Source organism: Schistocerca gregaria, chromosome 7, assembly GCF_023897955.1.
Source record: "Schistocerca gregaria isolate iqSchGreg1 chromosome 7, iqSchGreg1.2, whole genome shotgun sequence".
In the NCBI taxonomy this organism is placed as follows: Eukaryota; Metazoa; Arthropoda; class Insecta; order Orthoptera; family Acrididae; genus Schistocerca; species Schistocerca gregaria.
Window position 1 is genome coordinate 381,095,633 of NC_064926.1, and position 21,718 is coordinate 381,117,350.

Sequence of the window (21,718 nt, forward strand, 5' to 3'; positions counted from 1 at the left end):
GCAGATCTAGAATCAGATCAAAATGTAGAAGCGTTGAATAGTAGGCAGAAGTTCAAGAGACTGGTGAAGACTGGTCAGTGCACAAAGAAGTGGACTACTGAACTACAAAGAAATCAAGTGAGGCGATTGAAGTTCTCCAATGCTGTAGATACTGCGATCAGGAATAGCTCAATAAGCAGTTCACTTGAAGAAGAGTGGACGTCTCTAAAAAGGGCAATCACAAAAGTTAGAGAGGAAAACATAGTTGCAAAAAAGGTAACAGCGAAGAAACCATGGGTAAGAGAAGATCTACTTCACTTGATAGATTAGAGGTGGAACTACGAAGATGTCCAGACAAATTCAGGTACACAGAATAACAAAAAATGGTTCAAATGGCTCTGAGCACTACGGGACTTAACATCTGAGGTCATCAGTCCCCCAGAACTTAGAACTACTTAAACCTAACAACCTAAGGACATCACACACATCGATGCCCGAGGCAGGATTCGAGCCTGCGACCGTAACGGTCGCGCGGTTCCAGACTGAAGCGCCTAGAACCGCTCGGCCACTCTGGCCGGCCAGAATAACAAGTCACTTAGGAATGAAATAATTAGGAAGTGCTGGGAAACTGAGGCGAAATGGCGGCATGAAACATTTGAGGAAATAGAGCAAATGATTGTCTGAAGGACTGACTCACCACGTATTAATGTCAAAATATCCTCCGATAACACGAAAAGTAAAGGTAGTAACTATTTAATGCCGAAGAGAGAGCAGATAGGTTGAAAGAGTCCATTGAAGTCTCCATAAGGGGGACGACTTGTGTGACGATGTGATAGAAGAAGAAACAGGAGTCGACAGGAATGAGATAGGGAATCCAGTACTAGAATCTGAATTTAAAAGAGTTTCTAACTAATTAATGGAAAATCTCATATAAAGATGTGAAACAATTACTAACAAAGAGATAGAGGGGCTGGCCAGTACTTACCTCAGCTCAGTACAGCCGATAGAAACACAAAAAACAACCGAAAATTTAAGCTCCTAGCTTTCGGAATAAATGTTCCTTCATCAGGGAGGATAGAGGGGAAAGAAAGGGAAGAAGGGAAAGTGGATTTAGTTACTCACAACCCAGGTTATGAAGCAACAGGGAAAGGAAAACAGGGAAGGTAGCAAGGATGGAGGCATGGTTGTCAGAGGGAAGCCAAAGATATTCTTCCCTTTCTTTCCCCTCTCTCCTCCCTGATGAAGGAACATTTATTCCGAAAGCTAGGAGCTTAAATTTTAAAAGAGTTTCAGAAGTCAAAAAAGGCAGAAGGGATAGGTAACATTCTATCAGAATTTCTAAAAAAATTCAGGGAATTTTTAACAAAACGACCATTCAAGTCTGGAGATATATCATCTGACTTTTCGAAAAGCAATATCCACTCGATTCTAAATATTTCAAGAGACGGTAAGTGCGAGAATTGTCGCGAAACCAGGTTAAAAGCTCGTGCGTCCAAGTTGGTGACAAGAATAATATGCAGACTATTAGAAAACAAAATTGAGGATGAGGTAGACGACTGTAAGAAAGGTAAGGGCACAATTCTGACGATGCGGTTTATAAAGTTGCAAAGATTTTGGCAATTCTGAGAAAAATAGGGGCAAGCTATAAGGAAAGAAGAGTAATATACAGTATACCAGGAGCCAAGAAGAAACAGTAAGAGGTATGGCCAAGAATGAAGTGCAAGGATTGAAAATGACGTAATCTTTCGACTCTGATTTTATGCCCTGTAACAGGCAGTAACGATGCTCGTCCGTGATACTGACAAGAGGAAGATTGAGTTAATAATAAAATCACTAAAAACCAAGAACGCTCATGGATATGACGGGGTATCTAGCAGAATACTGAAGTATTGTTCTAAGTATGTTAGTCCAGTACTTAGCCATATCTGTAACTTTTCCTTTACGAGTGGTCGGTTTCCTGACCAATTAAAGTACTCAGTAGTGAAGCCACTTTATAAAAAGGGAGACAGGGATAATGTTGACAATTATAGACCTATTTCTATGCCATCGGTGTTTGCTAAAGTTATCGAGAAGGTTGTATATACAAGGTTACTGGAGCATTTAAATTCACATAATTTGCTGTCAAATGTTCAGTTTGGTTTTAGAAATGGTTTAACAACTGAAAATGCTATGTTCTCTTTTCTCTGTGAGGTTTTGGACGGATTAAATTAAAGGTTTCGAACGCTAGGTGTTTTCTTTGATTTAACGAAGGCTTTTGACTGTGTTGACCGCAAAATATTACTGCAGAAATTGGACCATTATGGGGTAAGGCAAGTAGATTACAATTGGTTCGGTTCTTACTTTAAGAAAAGAAAGTAGAACGTAATACTCCGCAATATTGAGAGTGGTAGTGATGTTCAGTCCCAATGGGGCACTGTTAAGTGGGGCATTTCCCAAGGGTCGGTACTGGGACCACTGTTGTTTCTTATTTATATAAATGATATGCCTTCCAGTATTACAGGCGATTCAAAAATATGTCTGTTTGCTGATGACACCAGCTTGGTAGTGAAAGATCTTGTTTCTAATACTGAAACATTATCAAATAATGTAGTTCATGAAGTAAGTTCATGTCTTGTGGAAAATAATTTGATGCTAAATCCCAGTAAGACTCAGTTTTTACAGTTTCTAGCTCACAATTCAACAATAACTGATATTTTGATCAGACAGAATGGGCATATTATAAGCGAAACGGAGCAGTTCAAGTTCCTAGGTGTTCGGATAGATAGTAAGCTATTGTGGAAAGCCCATGTCCAGGATCTTGTTCAGAAACTAAATGCTGCTTTATTTACCATTATAACAGTATCTGAAATAAGTGACAGTTCAACACGAAAAGTTTTCATACGCTTATGTCATATGGTATTATTTTTTGGGGTAATTCTTCTGATTCAAAAAGGGTATTTTTGGCTCACAAACGGGCTGTTCGAGCTACATGTGGTGTAAGTTCGAGAACCTCTTGTCGACCCCTATTCAATAGTCTGGGAATTCTGACATTGCCCTCACAGTATATATTTTCTTTAATGTCGTTTGTTGTTAGCAATATTAGCTTATTCCCAAGAGTTAGCAGCTTTCACTCAATTAATACTAGGCAGAAATCAAATCTGCATGTGGAATACAATTCCTTGACTCTTGTGCAGAAAGGAGTGCACTATTCTGCTGTATCCATTTTCAATAAGCTACCACAAGAATTCAAAAATCTGAGCAGTAGCCCAACGCTTTTAAGTCTAAACTGAAGAGTTTCCTCATGACTCACTCCTTCTATTCTATCGAGGAGTTCCTCGAAGAGCTGAAAAATTAAGCAAATTCCAGTGTTACATTCTTGATTTTCTTTATTTAAACTTAGGAATTGTCGCCTGAATACGTTTCTTGTATTTAATTTTATCTGTTTCTACTATACTGTTACAATTGCATGAATTGACTCGTTCCATGACCACGGAGACTTCTCCTTAATTTGGTCCCACGGAACAATAAATAAATTAATAAATGGGAGGAGAGTAGCTAATTTTGTCAGCGACTGTACAATCAATGAAATGTCACACTTTCAACGTCGGTAAAGGTATTGTTGTAGTCGCTCGGTAACGTGATTCGCTAGTTTCTCATCTTTGTCACGCCAAGTAGGAGTCGAAGCAGTCAAATTCGCATCTGCTGAACAGCAGCGGCAGAATTCGAGTCTATGGAGCAGTAGTCGCAACAGTCTTGCTCGATAATGTTGAGGAAGTGGAGTCACAGTCTTTTCCAGAGGCCGGCTATGAGGTGCGACGGTCCCCTGTACTGGAAGCTGTGCTTCCTGGACTACATGGGGACGCCGCTGGGTGTCGTGGCGCTGGCGGCGTTTGGCATGATAAGTGCCATGTGTGCGCTGTCGGATGTACGGGAAGTTACGCAAAGCGGTCCGCAGGAAACGGAAGGGACGGCCGGAGCCGGCGGGGCTGCTGATGGCGAGCGACGGCGCACACTGATGAGCCCACAGACACAGCGGTACCTCAGACTGTCGCTGGCCATCTTGAACCTAGAGAACCACCTGCTGCTGGTTGCCGCCGTTCTCTGGAACCCGTTGGTAGTGCTGCCGTGGCTGGTGGTGCAGTCTGTCGAGGTGGTGGTGGAGGTGCTCCGGCTGGTCTTCCGGCTGTTTTTGAGGGACGTCACAACCAGCGTGACGCAGTTCTACGTCGCAGGATCGGCTGTTTACAATTTCCTACAGGTCATGTGTTTCTTGTTGAAAAAGTTTTCATACTGTTACAATTGAAGAATTCACGGTTCTACTAATCAAAATACACTGTACTAATTCGTCTGAGACGCTGTGTCGTTTCGTTTACGTAAACTACCCGAAACCTAACCAAATGTGTGAAAAATAATCCAACACAGTTACCTACGAACCTGCTCTCGCAACCTATCAAGGAAGATTCTTGGCAGCTTTCTGAAATAATACGTCTCAACTGAACATTGATACCTGAAACAGATGAAAGTGGTCAAAATTGAACGGTGTTGTGGTATTTTCGATTTTGTTGTGGCACAAAGACTACTGCACGTTTCAGACATATCTTGTATTTCTACAGTATATTATACATTGTCTTACGTTTCAATATATGATAATTATATAATTATAAAGTGCCGGCAGTGTTTTCATTTGTGGTAGCATTGTTTGATTTGTTGGTAGAATAGTGATTTTAATCTGTGTTTCGGGTCTACAATAGAGTATAATGGGAGTTTAATACATTTAACTACTAATCCCTATTATCTTTTTCATCGCATTCACTGATACAGTTGTCGTACCAAACGAGAGTAATAGTCACACTATGGATAATGGAACTAGGTGGAATTTCAGCCCTGAAAACAAGTAAAACTGCTTCTTTATTATGATGCAACGGAAACAAGTAGAACAGAATCCCCATGTTGAGACGAGCCCAATATTTAGCCTATCTCATATATATTTTTTTAAAATCATTTGCTAATAATCTGAAAATGACCTGGGGTCCTTGAATTAAAAGACTGAATTAAACCTTTCGATTTATTACAGCTGCTTTCTACATGCAGAAAGAATAATTGTGTAAGAAGTAATGTTCTTAAAAGCTACTGAGCATACCAAATGCGAACTTGACAATAACTTTGCACTTGAAGTGATCAGCATGTCGAAGTGATCAGCATGGGGACACCTCTACGGGAACAAGGGAATTAATTTTATAAGCATGTGCATGATCCATCATGCTCCAACAGAGATAAGCATTGCTCAGTGCAAATAGAGGTAAAGTTATTAGTTATTCACTGAAATTCACGACTCTGATAGTCTTAAATGTTCAGTAACGTATTTGCACGGGACAAGCAAGAGCATGGCCATAAAAAGTCGATGTCAATTAGTCACTGAAAAAGAACACCGAATTCACTGTCGACCTAAAATAGGGTGCTGTAAAGAAGCTAGGTTAAGACAATAGTGCCAAAGACTTTCATGAAATCGGAAAGTGCTTCGTACAATGAACTGGAACTACTAGCCAGCTCTGATCACAAGCAATCGGTACGCTAGCAAGCAGTTCCATAGCATCTCACCGTCATGACCTCGTGGTACAGCGGCACAGCATGTCCTCATCCGTCAACAGCACCTTCAACGCGGCTAGCCTGTAACTCGTGTTCAGGTGCCTCGCTTGCTGCCGGCCGGAGTGGCTGTGCGGTTGTAGGCGCTACAGTCTGCAACCGGGCGACCGCTACGGTCGCAGGTTCGAATCCTGCCTCGGGCATGGATGTGTGTGATGCCCTTAGGTTAGTTTGGTTTAATTAGTTCCAAGTACTAGGCGACTGATCACCTCAGAAGTTAAGTCACATAGTGCTCAGAGCCATTTGAACCATTTTGAACCATTTTGAACCTCGGTTGCTCCACTACACCTGCGAGAGTCAGCACTTTCTGGCGAACTTTCCGGCCAGCCACAGTACCTTGCTGAAGCAACACGACGGCTCGCGTCAAAAGTGAACACTGCAAATCTCTGGTTTGTCCGTTTTAACGTACAGACTCTCCCGAAATATCTCCAAACTTCTACCAGAAACTTCCAACAAGCAGTGGAATTACACGCCCACAAATTCTGCAGGAAAGATCGTTCCACCAACGTGCCCCAAATAATGCACAACAAGACGGAGAAGTATGATGTTCGTTCTGTGCCACCAACTCTCTCCCTTGCTCACCGATTCCCCCCCACCCCCCCATCCCCACCCCACCGCCCTCTCCTGCTATAGTCCTGCACATGGTATTGTTCAGCCCTTAGTTTCTAAGCTTGAAGAGAGCAGCCGAACTAACAGAATGGATTTCATTCCAGATAGGGATTGTTCATGCAATAGTGTCTGCTGATCATAAACGGAGAGTCAGAATGAAAATGAAACACACAACTCATATATCACTTGTCAGAAGCAATAGTCTGTGTAGAAAATGATAAAGACGTAATATGAAAATGATAAAATACCGTATCTAATTGATTCGCTATTCTCTAACGAAAGATGTATTCAAATCAGCTGACGTCTTTCACAATAATACTTATCAAGCGAACACTGATGGCAGAAAACGTGCGAAGATGTCACGTTTGATCTGTGTGGTGGCGTTTTCCACTTTGTTGTGGCACAATGACAACAGCAAATGCTTCAGATGGTCTTGTACCAAGGTTGGTTATTTAAAGCTCACTGAGAAGTAATCTATAGTTCAATTTGATCCATTTTATCATGGTATTATCTTGAGACTGCATTACACTTAACAATGGTCAACGATGACTTCACTTGCCCCTGTTTTGCCGTTTAGTCAGCTCCTTTAGAAACACCTGTCGTGCTTATGTTGTACTTAACTACTTAGCGCACTATTATATTTACGTTACACTTTCGAAAGACAGTGTTTCCAATGAAACATTAGGAGTATATGAAACTATTAAACATCTAAATACCGACAAAAGCAGTAATCCGCGCGTCCTCAGAAGGTCAGGAGGTGAGGTCGATTCTCGGTCAGATCACTGGTTTCTGAGACTTCGGTCTAACCTAGGCTTCACCTCTCAACCATGTGGAGTGTCAACGTCGAACTTACGTCCTCTTTCCCTGGCTGGATAACTGGATTAACTTACGTACAAACAAGTCGCGAACTGTTGTTGTCATCTTACGAAAGTGTAGTTATTTACCTTTTCAAACAACAGATTCATATTTGCTTTATCATTACACCTGCCACATTTTAGTCATGTAATGGGCATTTATCTTTTGTTCCCCACAGGGAAGACATTATTCTTTACTTTAAGAAGGCATCATTTAATTAGTTCATTCAAGGCACTTCGATTACAGGTATGGCAATAATAATGGTAAAGAAGCAGGCCGACGAAAACGCTCATGGTGAGCATAAAGAAGGGTTGAAGGGGAGAAAAGAGGAGGATAAACAAAAATATAAATAAAAAATTAAAAAATAAAAAAAACATGGGCGCCTAATTGAAAGAGTTGCACCAGGGCATTGAGCGACACGAAATTATTATTATTATTATTATTATTATTATTATTATTATTATCGTGTATACACAGAATCAAGCTTGTACGGAATCCTCAGAGAGCAAGTTCTACTTGCACTCGTCCAGGGTTTAGCTAAACTTTGCCCTGGTGGATTACATACAGCAGTACTGTTCACATAATGTGCTGCCTGAGAAAATGTCACTAAGCCCTTACGTAATAACGTGAGTTAAATTAAAGTTTAAGAACATTAAGCTTCGACCTCTTCCTCCCGGCATCGTTGTCGAGAGGGGGTAATTTTAAGTAGATTCCGGATTGGGCACTGTCTTTCTACATCTACATCTACATGACTACTCTGCAATTCACATTTAAGTGCTTGGCAGAGGGTTCATCGAACCACAATCATACTATCTCTCTACCATTCCACTCCCTAACAGCGCGCGGGAAAAGCGAACACCTGAACCTTTCTGTTCGAGCTCTGATTTCTCTTATTTTATTTTGATGATCATTCCTACCTATGTAGGTTGGGCTCAACAAAATATTTTCGCATTCGGAAGAGAAAGTTGGTGACTGAAATTTCGTAAAAAAAACTTCTTTGCAGTAATGACTTCCATCGCAATTCGCGTATCATATCTGCCCTTCACTTTCTAGCCATCGACATCTTTTAAGTGGCGATCCTCCCCCGCTTTGTCTCCACTGCTCTCAACCGTGGACGGTGAGAAACCTTTTACTTGAGTGCCCCTATTTTACTCCGCTACACGCCCGTCTCCAGCTGTTGCCTGATACATCTGCCCTTTTAGCGAATGGCGCGCCCTCAGCAGACCGCTTTCTTGAATTTACCAGTGTTAGCGAGATGACATGGGTCATTTGAACCTATTATCTTGGAAAACAACCCCCGTTCAATATCTTCTAAGATTTTCTTCCGTTTTTAGTTTCCGTCCTTCTTGAGTTTCGCTCCCATTACTGCTGATTTAAATTTCGTTTTTTTACCCTTCACTAACCTACAGAATGGGCACGTATGACCGTATCAGTTTTGAGCCCTAAAACCATAATCCAAAAACAGAGAAGATTCACAAGTGGAAAGTAAATCCTCCAGCAAAAATTCCCCTATCCTATTGTGTAGCCAGTTCGTGCAGCAAGGTGCTATGTGGCTTTATCACAGTGATTAAAAATCGAGCCAGAAACACGAATTGGGTAGGCACCCAGTGAATGTCGCTGTGAAAGAACAAGGAAATGAATGCTCCGAACTCTTTGTAGTCAACTTCAAGAGAAATAGAAGTCTCTTTCCATATGAAGCATCTATCTTTCCTACACATTCAAGAACACGTCCTGTGTGTACGTTGGTGGTCTGTTGGAATGCTGTATGTCTGGAGTCGATTCACCTCTTTTAACTAGCACAAACAGACCGTCTTCACCTCTGGTAATGCAACTTGAACAATGTAGGGAATGCACAGTGGTTCCAAATCCACATTAAACATGACATCCCTTTGCCACTTATCGTGTGGAGAGTCGGTGTAATTGGGCCATGAAAGAGTCGGTAGTTCCACCAGATGGAAACTGTGTCACGAGTCTATTTTCTTACAAGAGATCTTTTTATTTATTCATTTACTTTTATTAACTAGCGAATCGTCATTTAATGTCAGCGGGTAGCTGCTTCTTATTCTATCTGAACTTGGCAGCCCCTCCCTGTGACTGAATAACCAACGAAAGGATAAAGTTCTACTGGTCGGTGAGTGTAGTGTCAGAAGTTTGAACGTGGTAGGGAAACTAGAAAATTTCAAAAGGAAATAGTGAGTGTATGTGAAGTGAAATGGAATGAAGACAATGAGTTATGGCCAGACGAGTACTGGGTAATATCAACAGCAGCAAAAATGGCGGAACGGAAGTAGTGTTCGCTATGAATATGAAGGTAGGACAGAGAGAGAATTACTGTGAACAATTTAGCGATAGGACTGTTCTGATGATAATCGACAGCAAAATAACACAGACAACGCTAATTCAGATATACATGTAGACGTCGCAAGCACAAGAAAAAGAAATAGAGAAAGTATATGAGGATATTAAATGGGTAACTCAGTAGGTACAGTGAGATGAAAATCTAATAGTCCTGAAGGATTCGAATGCGGTTGTAAGCAATGAGTACTTGAAAGGGCTATTGGAGAATATGGAGTTGGTAGTGATAATGAGATATCAGAAAGACTAACCAAGTTCTGAAGCAAATTTTAGTTAGTAATAGCAAATACTTGGTTCAAGAATCACAAGAGGAGGAGGTACACTTCGAATAGGATGGGAAATGCTGGAAGATTTCAGTCAGATTCCATCAAGCTCCGGCAGAGATTCGGAAATCGGATACCGGACTGTAAGGCACACACAAGGCCAGACATAGACTCAAATCAGAATTTGGTAATGATGAAGAGAAGACTGAAATTTAAGAGACTTGTCAGGAAAGATTAATGCGCAAAGAAGTTTGGTACTGATGTAATAAGGTATGAAGAGATATGCATGAAGTTCACTGAGACTATAGATGCTGCGATAAGGAACAGTTCAGTAGAAAGTTCTGTTGAAGAAGAAGGGACGTCTCTAAAACGGGGGTCACGGAAGTTGGAGAGAGAAACGTAGGTACAAGGAAGACAACTACGAAGAAACCACGGGGAACAGAAGAAATACTTCAGCTGATCGACGAAACAAGCAAGTGCGAAAATGTTCAGCGAAATTCAGGAATACAGAAACAAAAATCGCTTCAGAATGAAATTAAGAGGAAGTGCAGGTAATCTAAGGAGAAATGGCTACATGAAAATTATTAATAAATCGGAAAACAAATGACCGTGGGGAAAAGACTGGTTCAGCATATAGAAAAGCCAAAACAACTTTCGGTGAAATTAAAAGCAAGGGTGGTAATATAAAGAATGCAATGGGGATTTCAGTATTAAATAGTAGTACACTGGAGTGATCTATGAGAAGGAGGGCTTTCTAATGACGTGATAGATGAAGAAACAAGAGTTGACAGGGAAGAGATAGGGAATCCAGTATAATAATAAGAATTTAATAGAGCTTTGGAAGACTTCTGACCAATAAAGCAGAAGGGATAGACAACATTCCGTTGGAATTTTTAAAATGATTAGGGGAAGTAGCAATAAAACGATTATTCACGTTGGTGTGTAGAATGTTTAAGTATGGCGATATACTATGTGGCTTTCGGAAAAACATCATCCACACAGTTCCAAAGACTGCAAGAGCCGAAAAGTGCGAGAATTATCATAGGATCAGGTTAATAGCTCATGCAACCAAATTGATGACAATAATAATATACAGAAGAATTGATAAGAATATTGAGGATATGCTAGATGACGATCAGTTTGGCTTTACGAAAGTAGCAAGATATTTGGAAACCTCAGCAATAAAGCAAGGCGAGTAGTTACAATACGTACAAGAACCAAGAACGAACAATTAGAGAGGAGGAACAAGAACCATTTGCACGGTTTAAAAAGGGCATAAGGCAGGGATATACTCTTTCGCCCCTGCTGTTCAATCCATACGACGTAGATTCAATGCCGGAAACAAAGAAAGGTTCAAGAGATGGATTAATTTTCGCTAACAGCTTTGCTATCCTTGTTGTTGTGGTCTTCAGTCCTGAGACTGGTTTGATGGAGCTCTCCATGCTACTCTATCCTGTGCAAGCTTCTTCATCTCCCAGTACGTACTGCAGCCTACATCCTTCTGAATCTGCTTAGTCTATTCATCTCTTGGTCTCCCTCTACAATTTTTACCCTCCACGCTGCCCTCCAATATTAAATTGGTGATCCCTTGATGCCTCAGAACATGTCCTACCAACCGATCCCTTCTTCTGGTCAAGTTGTGCCAAAAAACTTCTCTTCTCCCCAATCCTATTCAACACTTCCTCATTAGTTATGTGATCTACCCATCTAATCTTCATCATTCTTCTGTAGCACCACATTTCGAAAGCTTCTATTCTCTTCTTGTCCAAACTATTTATCGTCCATGTTTCACTTCCATACATGGCTACACTCCATACAAATATTTTCAGAAATGGCTTCCTGACACTTAAATCTGAACTCGATGTTAACAAATTTCTCTTCTTCAGAAACGCTTTCCTTGCCATAACCAGTCTACATTTTCTATCTTCTCTACTTCGACCATCATCAGTTATTTTGCTCCCCAAATAGCAAAACTCTTTCACTACTTTAAGTGTCTCATTTCCTAATCTAATTCCCTCAGCATCACCCCACTTAATTCGACTACATTCCACTATCCTTGTTTTGATTTTGTTGATGTTCATCTTATACCCTCCTTTCAAGATCCTATCCATTCCGTTCAACTGCTCTTCCAAGTCCTTTGCTGTCTGTGACAGAATTACAATGTCATTGGCGAACCTCAAAGTTTTTATTTCTTCTCCATGAGTTTTAATACCTACTCCAAATTTTGCTTTTGTTTCCTTTACTGCTTGCTCAATATACAGATTTAATAGCATCGGGGAGAGACTACAACCCTGTCTCACTCCCTTCCCAACCACTGCTTCCCTTTCATATCCCTCGACTCTTATAACTGCCATTTGGCTTATGTACAAATTGTAAATAGCCATTCACTCCCTGTATTTTACCCCTGCCACCTTCAGAATTTGAAAGAGAGTATTCCAGTCAACATTGTCAAAAGCTTTCTCTAAGTCTACAAATGTTAGAAACGTAGGTTTGACTTTTCTTAGTCTAGCTTCTATGATAAGTCGTAGGGTCAGTATTGCCTCAAGTGTTCCCATATTTCTACAGAATCCAAACTGATCTTCCCCGAGGTCGGCGTCTACCAGTTTTTCCATTCGTCTGTAAAGAATTCGCGTTAGTATTTTGCAGCCGTGACTTATTAAGCTGATAGCTCGGTAATTTTCACACCGGACAACTCCTGCTTTCATTGGTATTGGAATTGTTATATTTTTCTTGAAGTCTGAGGGTATTTCGCCTGTCTCATACATTTTACTCACCAGATGGTAGAATTTTGTTAGGACTGGCTCACCCAAGGCCGTCAGCGGTTCTAACGGAATGTTGCCTACTCCTGGGGTCTTGTTTCGACTCAGGTCTTTCAGTGATCTGTCAAACTCTTCACGCAGTATCGTATCTCCCATTTTATCTTCATCTACATTCTCTTCCCCTTCTATAACGTTGCCCTCAAGTACATTGCCCTTGTATAGACTCTCTATATACTCCTTCCACCTTTCTGCTTTCCCTCTTTGCTTAGAACCGGGTCTCCATCTGAGCTCTTGATATTCATACAAGTGGTTCTCTTTTCTCCAAATATATCATTAATTTTCCTGTAGGCAGTATCTATCTTACTCCTAGTGAGATAAGCCTCTACATCCTTACAATTATCCTCTAACCATGCCTGCTTACCCATTTTGCACTTCCTGTCGATCTCATTTTTGAGACGTTTGTATTCCTCTTTGCCTGCTTTTTACTACATTTTTGTATTTTCTTGTTTCATCAATTAAATTCAATATTTCTTCTATTACCCAATGGTTTCTACTAGCCCTCGTCTTATTACGTATTAGATCCTCTGCTGCCTTCACTATTTCATCCCTCAAAGCTACCCATTTTTCTTCTACTGTACTTTCTTCCCCCATTTCTGTCAATTGTTCCCTTATGCTATCCCTGAAACCCTGTACAACCTCTGGTTTAGTCAGTTTATCCAGCCCCATCTTCTTAAATTCCCACCTTTTTGCAGTTTCTTCAGTTTTAATCTACAGTTCATAACCAACAGATTGTGGTCAGAGTCCACATCTGCCCCTGGAAATGTCCTATAACTTAAAATTTGTCATTATCTCCAAGTTTCTTCCATGTATACAACCTTCTTTTATGATTCTTGAATCAAGTGTTGGCTATGATTAAGTTATGCTCTGTGCAAAATTCTCCCAGGCGGCTTCCTCTCTCATTTCTTCCCCCTAATCCATATACACCTACTACGTTTCCTTCTCTCCCTTTTCCTACCATCGAATTTCAGTCACCCATTACTATTAAATTTTCGTCTCCCTTCACTATCTGAATAATTTCTTTTATTTCATCGTACATTTCTTCAATTTCTTCGTCATCTGCAGAGCTAGTTGGCATATAAACTTGTACTACAGTAGTAGGTGTGGGCTTCGTATCTATCTTGGCCACAATAATGTGTTCACTATGTTATTTGTAGTAGCTTACCCGAACTCCTATTTTTTTATTTATTATTAAACCTACTCCTGCATTACCCGTATTTGATTTTGTATTTTTAACCCTGTTTTCACCTGACCAAGTCTTCTTCCTCCTGCCACCGAACTTCGCTAATTCCCACTATATCTAAAGTTAACCCATCCATTTCCCTTTTTTAAGTTTTATACTCTACCTGCCCGATTAAGGGATCTGACATTCCACGCTCCGATCCGTGGAACGCCAGTTTTCTTTCTCCTAATAACGATGTCCCCCTGAGTGGTCCGCGCCCGGAGATCCGAATGGAGGACTATTGTACCTCTGGAATATTTTACCCAAGAGGACGCCATCATCTAATCATACAGTAAAGCTGCATGCCCTTGGGAAAAATTACGGCCGTAGTTTTCCCTTGCTACCCTTAGTGAAGGTGAAATGGCATTACATTGTTTGTTGAATGGAATGAACAGTCTAATGAGTACAGAATACGGATTGAGAGTAAAGAAATAAGGTATGAGAAGTAGCCTTAATGAGGTCAGCGAGAAACTTATCATCAGGATTGTTGACCACAAAGTAGATGAAATACAGAAATTCTTCCGTCTTAGCTACAAAATAACCAATGAAGGGTGGAGAAAGGAGATGAAGCGTGGAGAAAGGAGATGAAAGGTGGAGCAATTAGGACACAAAAGAAAACAAACACTGACAGAAAATGTGTTCCTGGCCAAGAAATGTCTAGCAGTATCAAACACAGGTCTTAATTTGAGAAATAAATTTCTGAGAATGTTCGTTTGGAGACAGCATTGTATGTTAGTGAAATACGGGCTGTGGAAAACCCGGAACGGAAGACGATCAGAGTATTTGAGATTTAGAGCTGCAGAAAGATATTGAAAATCAAGTAGACTAATAAGATAAGGTATGCGGCGGTTCTCCGCAGGATCGGCGAGGAAAGGGATATATGAAAAAGACTGACAAGAAAAACGGACGGGTAAAAACTCTAGAGAAAAACTGAGATTGGGATACAGCGAGCAAATAATTGAGAACATAGATTGCAAGTGATACTCTGAGATGAAGAGTTTGCACAGGAGAGGAATAACTGTCGGACCTCATTGCTCCTTCAAGATTGCGAACTCCTCAAGGACTTGATGAAGAACGCGTGTCTAGGTTCGAATCCTCGAGTGGCATGAAATTTCATTCTCGTCATTTCCTGTTGTAGCACTCACAGAACAAACTACTGGTGACAAATTATTATGATTTTTATTAACTTCCGTGCGTTTCCAACAATAATGATTGGTACCGGTTTCGCCCCATAGTCGGACAAAGAATTCTCCGTTGTATCATTTCAGCTTCAAACACGCCACTCTTAATTACTGGTGAAAAAGAATTCAATAGTCAACGTTACTTCTTGTTAACTCAGCGACGATGACGCTCCGACATGTGTACATGTCGCTTGTATTGAAATAATCCTATTTTAACGTCTATTCGTAATTAGAAGTCAATGATGACAGGTGCTGGTTCCGAATCCCGATAGGTCAAATTCTTTTCATCTCGTCGTGCCAGTTTCAATCAGCTATATTGGCTCTGTATTGAGTCCCAGCTTTTTTGCCTGTTTCCCACATCCGACCAGGTGAGTATTGGCTGGCGCTCACGTTCCGTCTCAGTTGCGTACAGATGGGATACAAAAATTCCTCCCACCGCTAACGTGGCCAAATCCAGATGAAAAGCCTGTTCTGTAATGTTGCAGCATACGGCAGGGGAAGAGGACACTCACAGCAGACAAATCACAACCACGAAGTCTTTTTTGCGATGAAACTCTATAAGGAAATTACGGTCAAAAATTTCTCATCTGAATGCCAACACACATTGGCCGGAGTGAGGAATGACAATGGAAGGAATAAAGTGCCCCCATGCAATGGTTTGGTTGCTCGTTTTTCCCATGTACTTCTCTGAGTGGAATACTATAATTTGAATGTGTTGTTGTGTACAGAGTCCTAAGCACTTGGATATAAATGACGAAGATGTAGTTTTAGTAATAACTTAATTTTACGAAATATGACAGCAGTTGTTGTTGTAGTTGCTTAGGCTCAAGGTGCCCGAAATACGCAGAAGTGACAACAGTAATGGGATACCTCCTAATATCGTGTGGTTTGAAGCCCCCTGCAGAAATATCGAGCCATGTTGCCTCTATAACCGTCCGTAATTGAGAAAATGTTGCATGTGCAGGATGTTGTGCACCAACTGATTTCTTAATTATGTTGGATGGGAGTCGCGTCGGGCAATCTGGGTGGCCGAATCATTCGCTTGAACTGTCAAGAATGTTCTTCAAACCAATTACGAACGACTACAGCCAGGTGCAAGACATCGTTGTTTGGGAACATGAAGTCCGTAAATGGCTGAATATTGTGTGCAAGTGCCCGAAAATAACTATTTCCAATCAATGATCGGTTGAGTTGGACCAGAGGGCCCAGTCCATTCAATGTAAACACAGCCCAGACCATTGTGTGCTATTAGCGAAGGCTTTCGCTGTCAGTCGTCTGTTGCCGTAGCGCATTAACGCCAAGTTACGCCGCACAGTCCTGACAAATACGTTCGTCGTACGTCCCACATTGATTTCTGCGGTTATTTCACGCAATGTTACTTGTCTGTTAACACTGAAAACTCCACGCAAGCACCGTTGCTTTCTGTCGTAAAGTGAAGGTCGTCGGCCAGTGCGTTGTCCGCGATGACAAGTAATGCATGAGCTTTGGTACTCTCTGCACGCTGTTGTCACAGTGCATCTCGGAATATTGAATACCGTAACGATTACCAAAACGGAATGTCCCATGCTGTAATTACCATTCGGCATTCAATGTCCGTTAATTCCTGTCATGTTGTCATTATCAGATAGGTAACGCTTTCAGGTCAATCAGCGGAGTAAAAATGACAGTTACGCCAATGCACTGCCCGTTTGTACTTCGTGAACATGATACTACCTCCATCTGTATACACTCCTGGAAATTGAAATAAGAACACCGTGAATTCATTGTCCCAGGAAGGGGAAACTTTATTGACACATTTCTGGGGTCAGATACATCACATGATCACACTGACAGAACCACAGGCACATAGACACAGGCAACACAGCATCACAATGTCGGCACTAGTACAGTGTATATCCACATTTCGCAGCAATGCAGGCTGCTATTCTCCCATGGAGACGATCGTAGAGATGCTGGATGTAGTCCTGTGGAACGGCTTGCCATGCCATTTCCACCTGGTGCCTCAGTTGGACCAGCGTTTGTGATGGACGTGCAGACCGCGTGAGACGACGCTTCATCCAGTCCCAAACATGCTCAGTGGGGGACAGATCAGGAGATCTTGCTGGCCAGGGTAGTTGATTTACACCTTCTAGAGCACGTTGGGTGGCACGGGATACATGCGGACGTGCATTGTCCTGTTGGAACAGCAAGTTCCCTTGCCGGTCTAAGAATGGTAGAACGATGGGTTCGATGGCGGTTTGGATGTACCGTGCACTATTCAGTGTCCCCTCGACGATCACCAGAGGTATACGGCAAGTGTAGGAGATCGCTCCCCACATCATGATGCCGGGTGTTGGCCCTGTGTGCCTCGGTCGTATGCAGTCCTGATTGTGGCGCTCACCTTCACGGCGCCAAACACGCATACGACCATCATTGGCACCAAGGCAGAAGCGACTCTCATCGCTGAAGACGACACGTCTCCATTGGTCCGTCCATTCACGCCTGTCGCGACACCACTGGAGGCGGGCTGCACGATGTTGGGGCGTGAGCGGAAGACGGCCTAACGGTGTGCGGGACCGTAGCCCAGCTTCATGGAGACGGTTGCGAATGGTCCTCGCCGATACCCCAGGAGCAACAGTGTCCCTAATTTGCTGGGAAGTGGCGGTGCGGTCCCCTACGGCACTGCGTAGGATCCTACGGTCTTGGCGTGCATCCGTGCGTCGCTGCGGTCCGGTCCCATGTCGACGGGCACGTGCACCTTCCGCCGACCACTGGCGACCACATCGATGTACTGTGGAGACCTCACGCCCCACGTGTTGAGCAATTCGGCGGTACGTCCACCCGGCCTCCCGCATGCCCACTATACGCCCTCGCTCAAAGTCCGTCAACTGCACATACGGTTCACGTCCACGCTGTCGCGGCATGCTACCAGTGTTAAAGACTGCGATGGAGCTCCGTTTGCCACGGCAAACTGGCTGACACTGACGGCGGCGGTGCACAAACGCTGCGCAGCTAGCGCCATTCGACGGCCAACACCGCGGTTCCTGGTGTGTCCGCTGTGCCGTGCGTGTGATCATTGCTTGTACAGCCCTCTCGCAGTGTCCGGAGCAAGTATGGTGGGTCTGACACACCGGTGTCAATGTGTTGTTTTTTCCATTTCCAGGAGTGTATTTACGTATCGCTACCCCGTGACATTTTGCCACCTCCATGTATAAGCTGTTTTTCTTGTTTGTCGTCTTAAAAGCTTAAAAGTCAATAAAATCTTTCTTAATCATCCATTAAAAGGATATTAATTGCGTTAGACTAAAATTATTTTCAATAATAAGACAACATTATTTGAAATTGTGGCTGATTGTTTCCTATTAAAAATGGGAAATACTCACTGGCAAATCTTAGTATGCACTTACTCACTTACTTACTGAAATCGTTAATACTCAAGTTTTTGTATTAGGGAAGAAAAGACATTTTAAATACGCAATAGTGAAACAAAACTACCTAAAAATAATTTTGCAAATACTTGGGGCTGAATGACCATTATATAAGAAAAGAGCAAAAGCCACCCACTCTGATACCATTTAAATTCTATTCCATAACAATTGAGGGAACAGTCGTGTTCAGAACCTTTTAAAATCCGAATTTACACTAAGGATGGGAAAATCCATACTTTAAAATCGATAATTTTATTTTAGTTCTTAATAACCGGTATTTTTCAGTATAACAATTTTTCTTATTGTTTACTAATACCCAAATTCAAAATACCTGTATACCAATTTTCCACGATTACGATGCTGTAATTTGCAGGTTTCAAATAAAACTGTTTAAAAAGTTTATTCGTAAAATTTCGATAGCTTTCAAATATTAGCTTATTATGCGAAAAGCAATCTACGTAGTCTTAAGAACATTGAAGACAGCTATAGACGAGCAATAAATACGTGACACAAGTATCGTTGTAGCACTGCCGAGACAGTAATTTAGTCGTTGCTATGTGGCATGACATGTTACAGGTCGCATGTGTATGTGTACCGTGGGAAACTTGTACGCACCTGGTCTGTCACTGCTGAGACAATAATTCATTCATATAAAAACAGAAAGTAACTGATGTGCTGCCTACGTCTACATAATATGCCTTGATCTGCTTTAAGCCATTGAAAAGAGGAATTTAGTATGGAAAATAGAGCTCTGCTACCACAGATTTGATCCTTTAACTGTGATTGTTCGTAATACCCAAATAGTGGTATGATCCTCGACTGAAACAAAATTTTTGAGCAGAATGAAAGGGAGAATATTGATGATCTGTAGTCGTATTCAATATTTTATTACTTTTCGAGAAAAGCAGCGAACGGTGGAGGGAGGAAGTTTCTTTTATTTATCTGTTTTATTTGGTATTTTGATTCTGCGTATCACGAAACGGGTAATCCAAAAATCTATGCCGGAGTCTTAGAACTTTTTCAATCTTCGTTAGATGTCTATCTTTATTACTGCAAATAATATTAATAAAAGAAACGAATAGTGTTTAATAGTCTGGTTAAGCTCGAGATGAAAAGAAAACCGTTGTTTCAGTCATAACCACCATTCCTAGCTTCCAACCGTGCAGTCATCTGAAAGTGAAAGTTAACAGAAAACTGTATGGGCGCCCTCCTGTCATCAGATGAAAAAGAGTCAACTAAAATGTGGCGTGCTGTCAGCGGTACGTCACAAGCGTCGTATCCTGACTGGTTCTGTAGATGGAAGATAAACTTAGCATCATCGGAATTTATTCAGTACGGAGGCGTGTCAGCAGAACTTTATTGAGCATCCGTGAGCGTAAGGACTTGGGCTGCTGCTTCACAAACCGTCAGTTGTTATCTGTCATTTGCAGCCAGATTATTTCTGCAGCTTGTAGCGCATGGCAGATGAATGTCTACGGGGGCGCAACATCGCACTACTCACCACGAACCTGAGCTCCCCTAGCGGCGGCTCGGCGAACGGGATGGCCAGGTACCTGTGGTACGTCGTCCCCAGCACCGTCTGCTCCACGCTGCCTCGCAGCTCGCCCTGCTCCACCGTGGCGTACACGTACTGCGCCTGCGGTCAGCACAAGATGGAGTATGACGGTGTGTTCCATGTGTGTCACTGAATGTGTACTCCCAAGTAATGGGCAGTAGTAACAGAAATAAATAAATACACGTATGAATTAAAAAAATATGACACGATGCATGTAAAATGACGAACACATAAATGTTATAGAAATGGATATACGTATGTAAGGGTACTAGGAAAGTTTCTCAAAACAGCTATATTTACTTAATTTCTTCGAAGAAATTTCCGTCACATTGAATACGCCTCTCCATCCTCAGGAACCAATTCCTAAACCAATTCTCCCACGTTGTACAGAGTAAGGCATACTCGTTGTCTAAAGACCTCAGGAGGTCTTCATGACTTGAAAACTGCACTGATTTCAGCTTCTGTTTTAATGGCGGGAACGCTTAAAAGTCGCAAGTAGTAAGGTCTATACTGTAATATTCGGTGCGGTGCGGTGAGCTGGAGCGTTGTCGTGATGGAGGAACCAAGTATCCATTCTTTACTTCGGTCGCAGGTTCTTCAAAGATTGGATGACTCTGTGCAGCCACTGCTCGGAGTACCACTTAGCTGTGACTGTCTTGTGTGTGTCCAAAACAACAGGCTCCACAATTCCACTCGATTTGATAAGAAAAGCTATCATTCTCTTGACATCTTGGGTTGTCGAGTGTTCTGCCGTATATCAGCGTCGCACTTGGACGATATTTCGGTACCGTAACTCGTTACCTTCATCAGGTGCGACCTGAGACTACTCCTCGAGTGGATCGCAGTAGAGCGAGCGTCTGGTGGAGGGGGAAGGCCACAGGCATAAATACTGGAGCAGGTCCACTCAAGGAGTAGTCTCAGGTCACACCTGATGAAGCTAACGAGTTACGCTACCGAAATATCGTGCAAGTACGACGCTGATATCCGGCAGAACACCCGACAACCCAAGATGTCATTAGATCGCCGGGAAAGCGTGAAGAATTATATAATTTTCTTCTTTACTGATCAGGGGTTTTAGACAGCAACGGGTGTGTCGTCATCTTCAAATGCCTGAACTTTGTTTTGAGCGATAGTCGGGACGTCGTAATAGTACAGCCACGTCTGTTCACTTCTCACTATCTTATTCACATACTGAGATAGTCCCTTAGAATACTTCTTCAACATCTCCTGGCACCAAATCATTCATCGTGCAATCTGCTCTTCCGTCAGTCTATGCGGTAGACACAGGCAAAAGAGTTTCTTTACTAGCAAATGATCATGCATAATCAAACGAAGGCCTGGTGCATTTAGCCCCAAGGTATCCTATATCCGCTTGTATGTCACTCGCTTGTCTTCGTCTATCATTTTCATCACAGCACCAATGTTCTCCTCCGTAAATGATACTGCTGGTCTTCCCGTCCTCTCAGTTTCCTCCAGAGTGAAATTTCGTCTTTGGAATTCTCTGTACCTCCTGAATATAGTTGTAGGATGTGGACACACATCACCGAGTGCAAGAGTCAGTTCTTTAAAGTACTGGTCTATTTTTAAACCTTGCTAGAAGTTGTACCGCAAAACTCCTCGAATCTCACTTGGTGACCACTATGCCATAGCAAGCCTTCAAACCAACCCTACTACTGAACGACTGCCCCCACAGACTTAGCACAGCGTTTAGTATGAAGTATTCTCAGAACACAACAACATGAGCCTTCCGCGACTTATTGTTGAGTCGAATTCCAAACTTTCATAGTACTGTTTGTCTGTCCACATCTCCCCCTAAACTACTATACCAACTTCTACCAAACTTGGCACACTTTA

The 21,718-nt window shown here is 42.1% G+C and overlaps 1 protein-coding gene across 1 annotated transcript in view; it reads right to left on the bottom strand.

The window, feature by feature from the left end:
• The window catches only part of LOC126282406 (juvenile hormone esterase-like), a 57,784-nt gene that overhangs the window by 31,850 nt on the left and 4,216 nt on the right, over nt 1–21,718 (bottom strand). Inside the window, exon 2 of the mRNA XM_049982063.1 lies at nt 19,811–19,945. Within this exon, the coding sequence (XP_049838020.1) occupies nt 19,811–19,945 (135 nt within the window). The remainder of the gene's footprint in view (nt 1–19,810; nt 19,946–21,718) is intronic.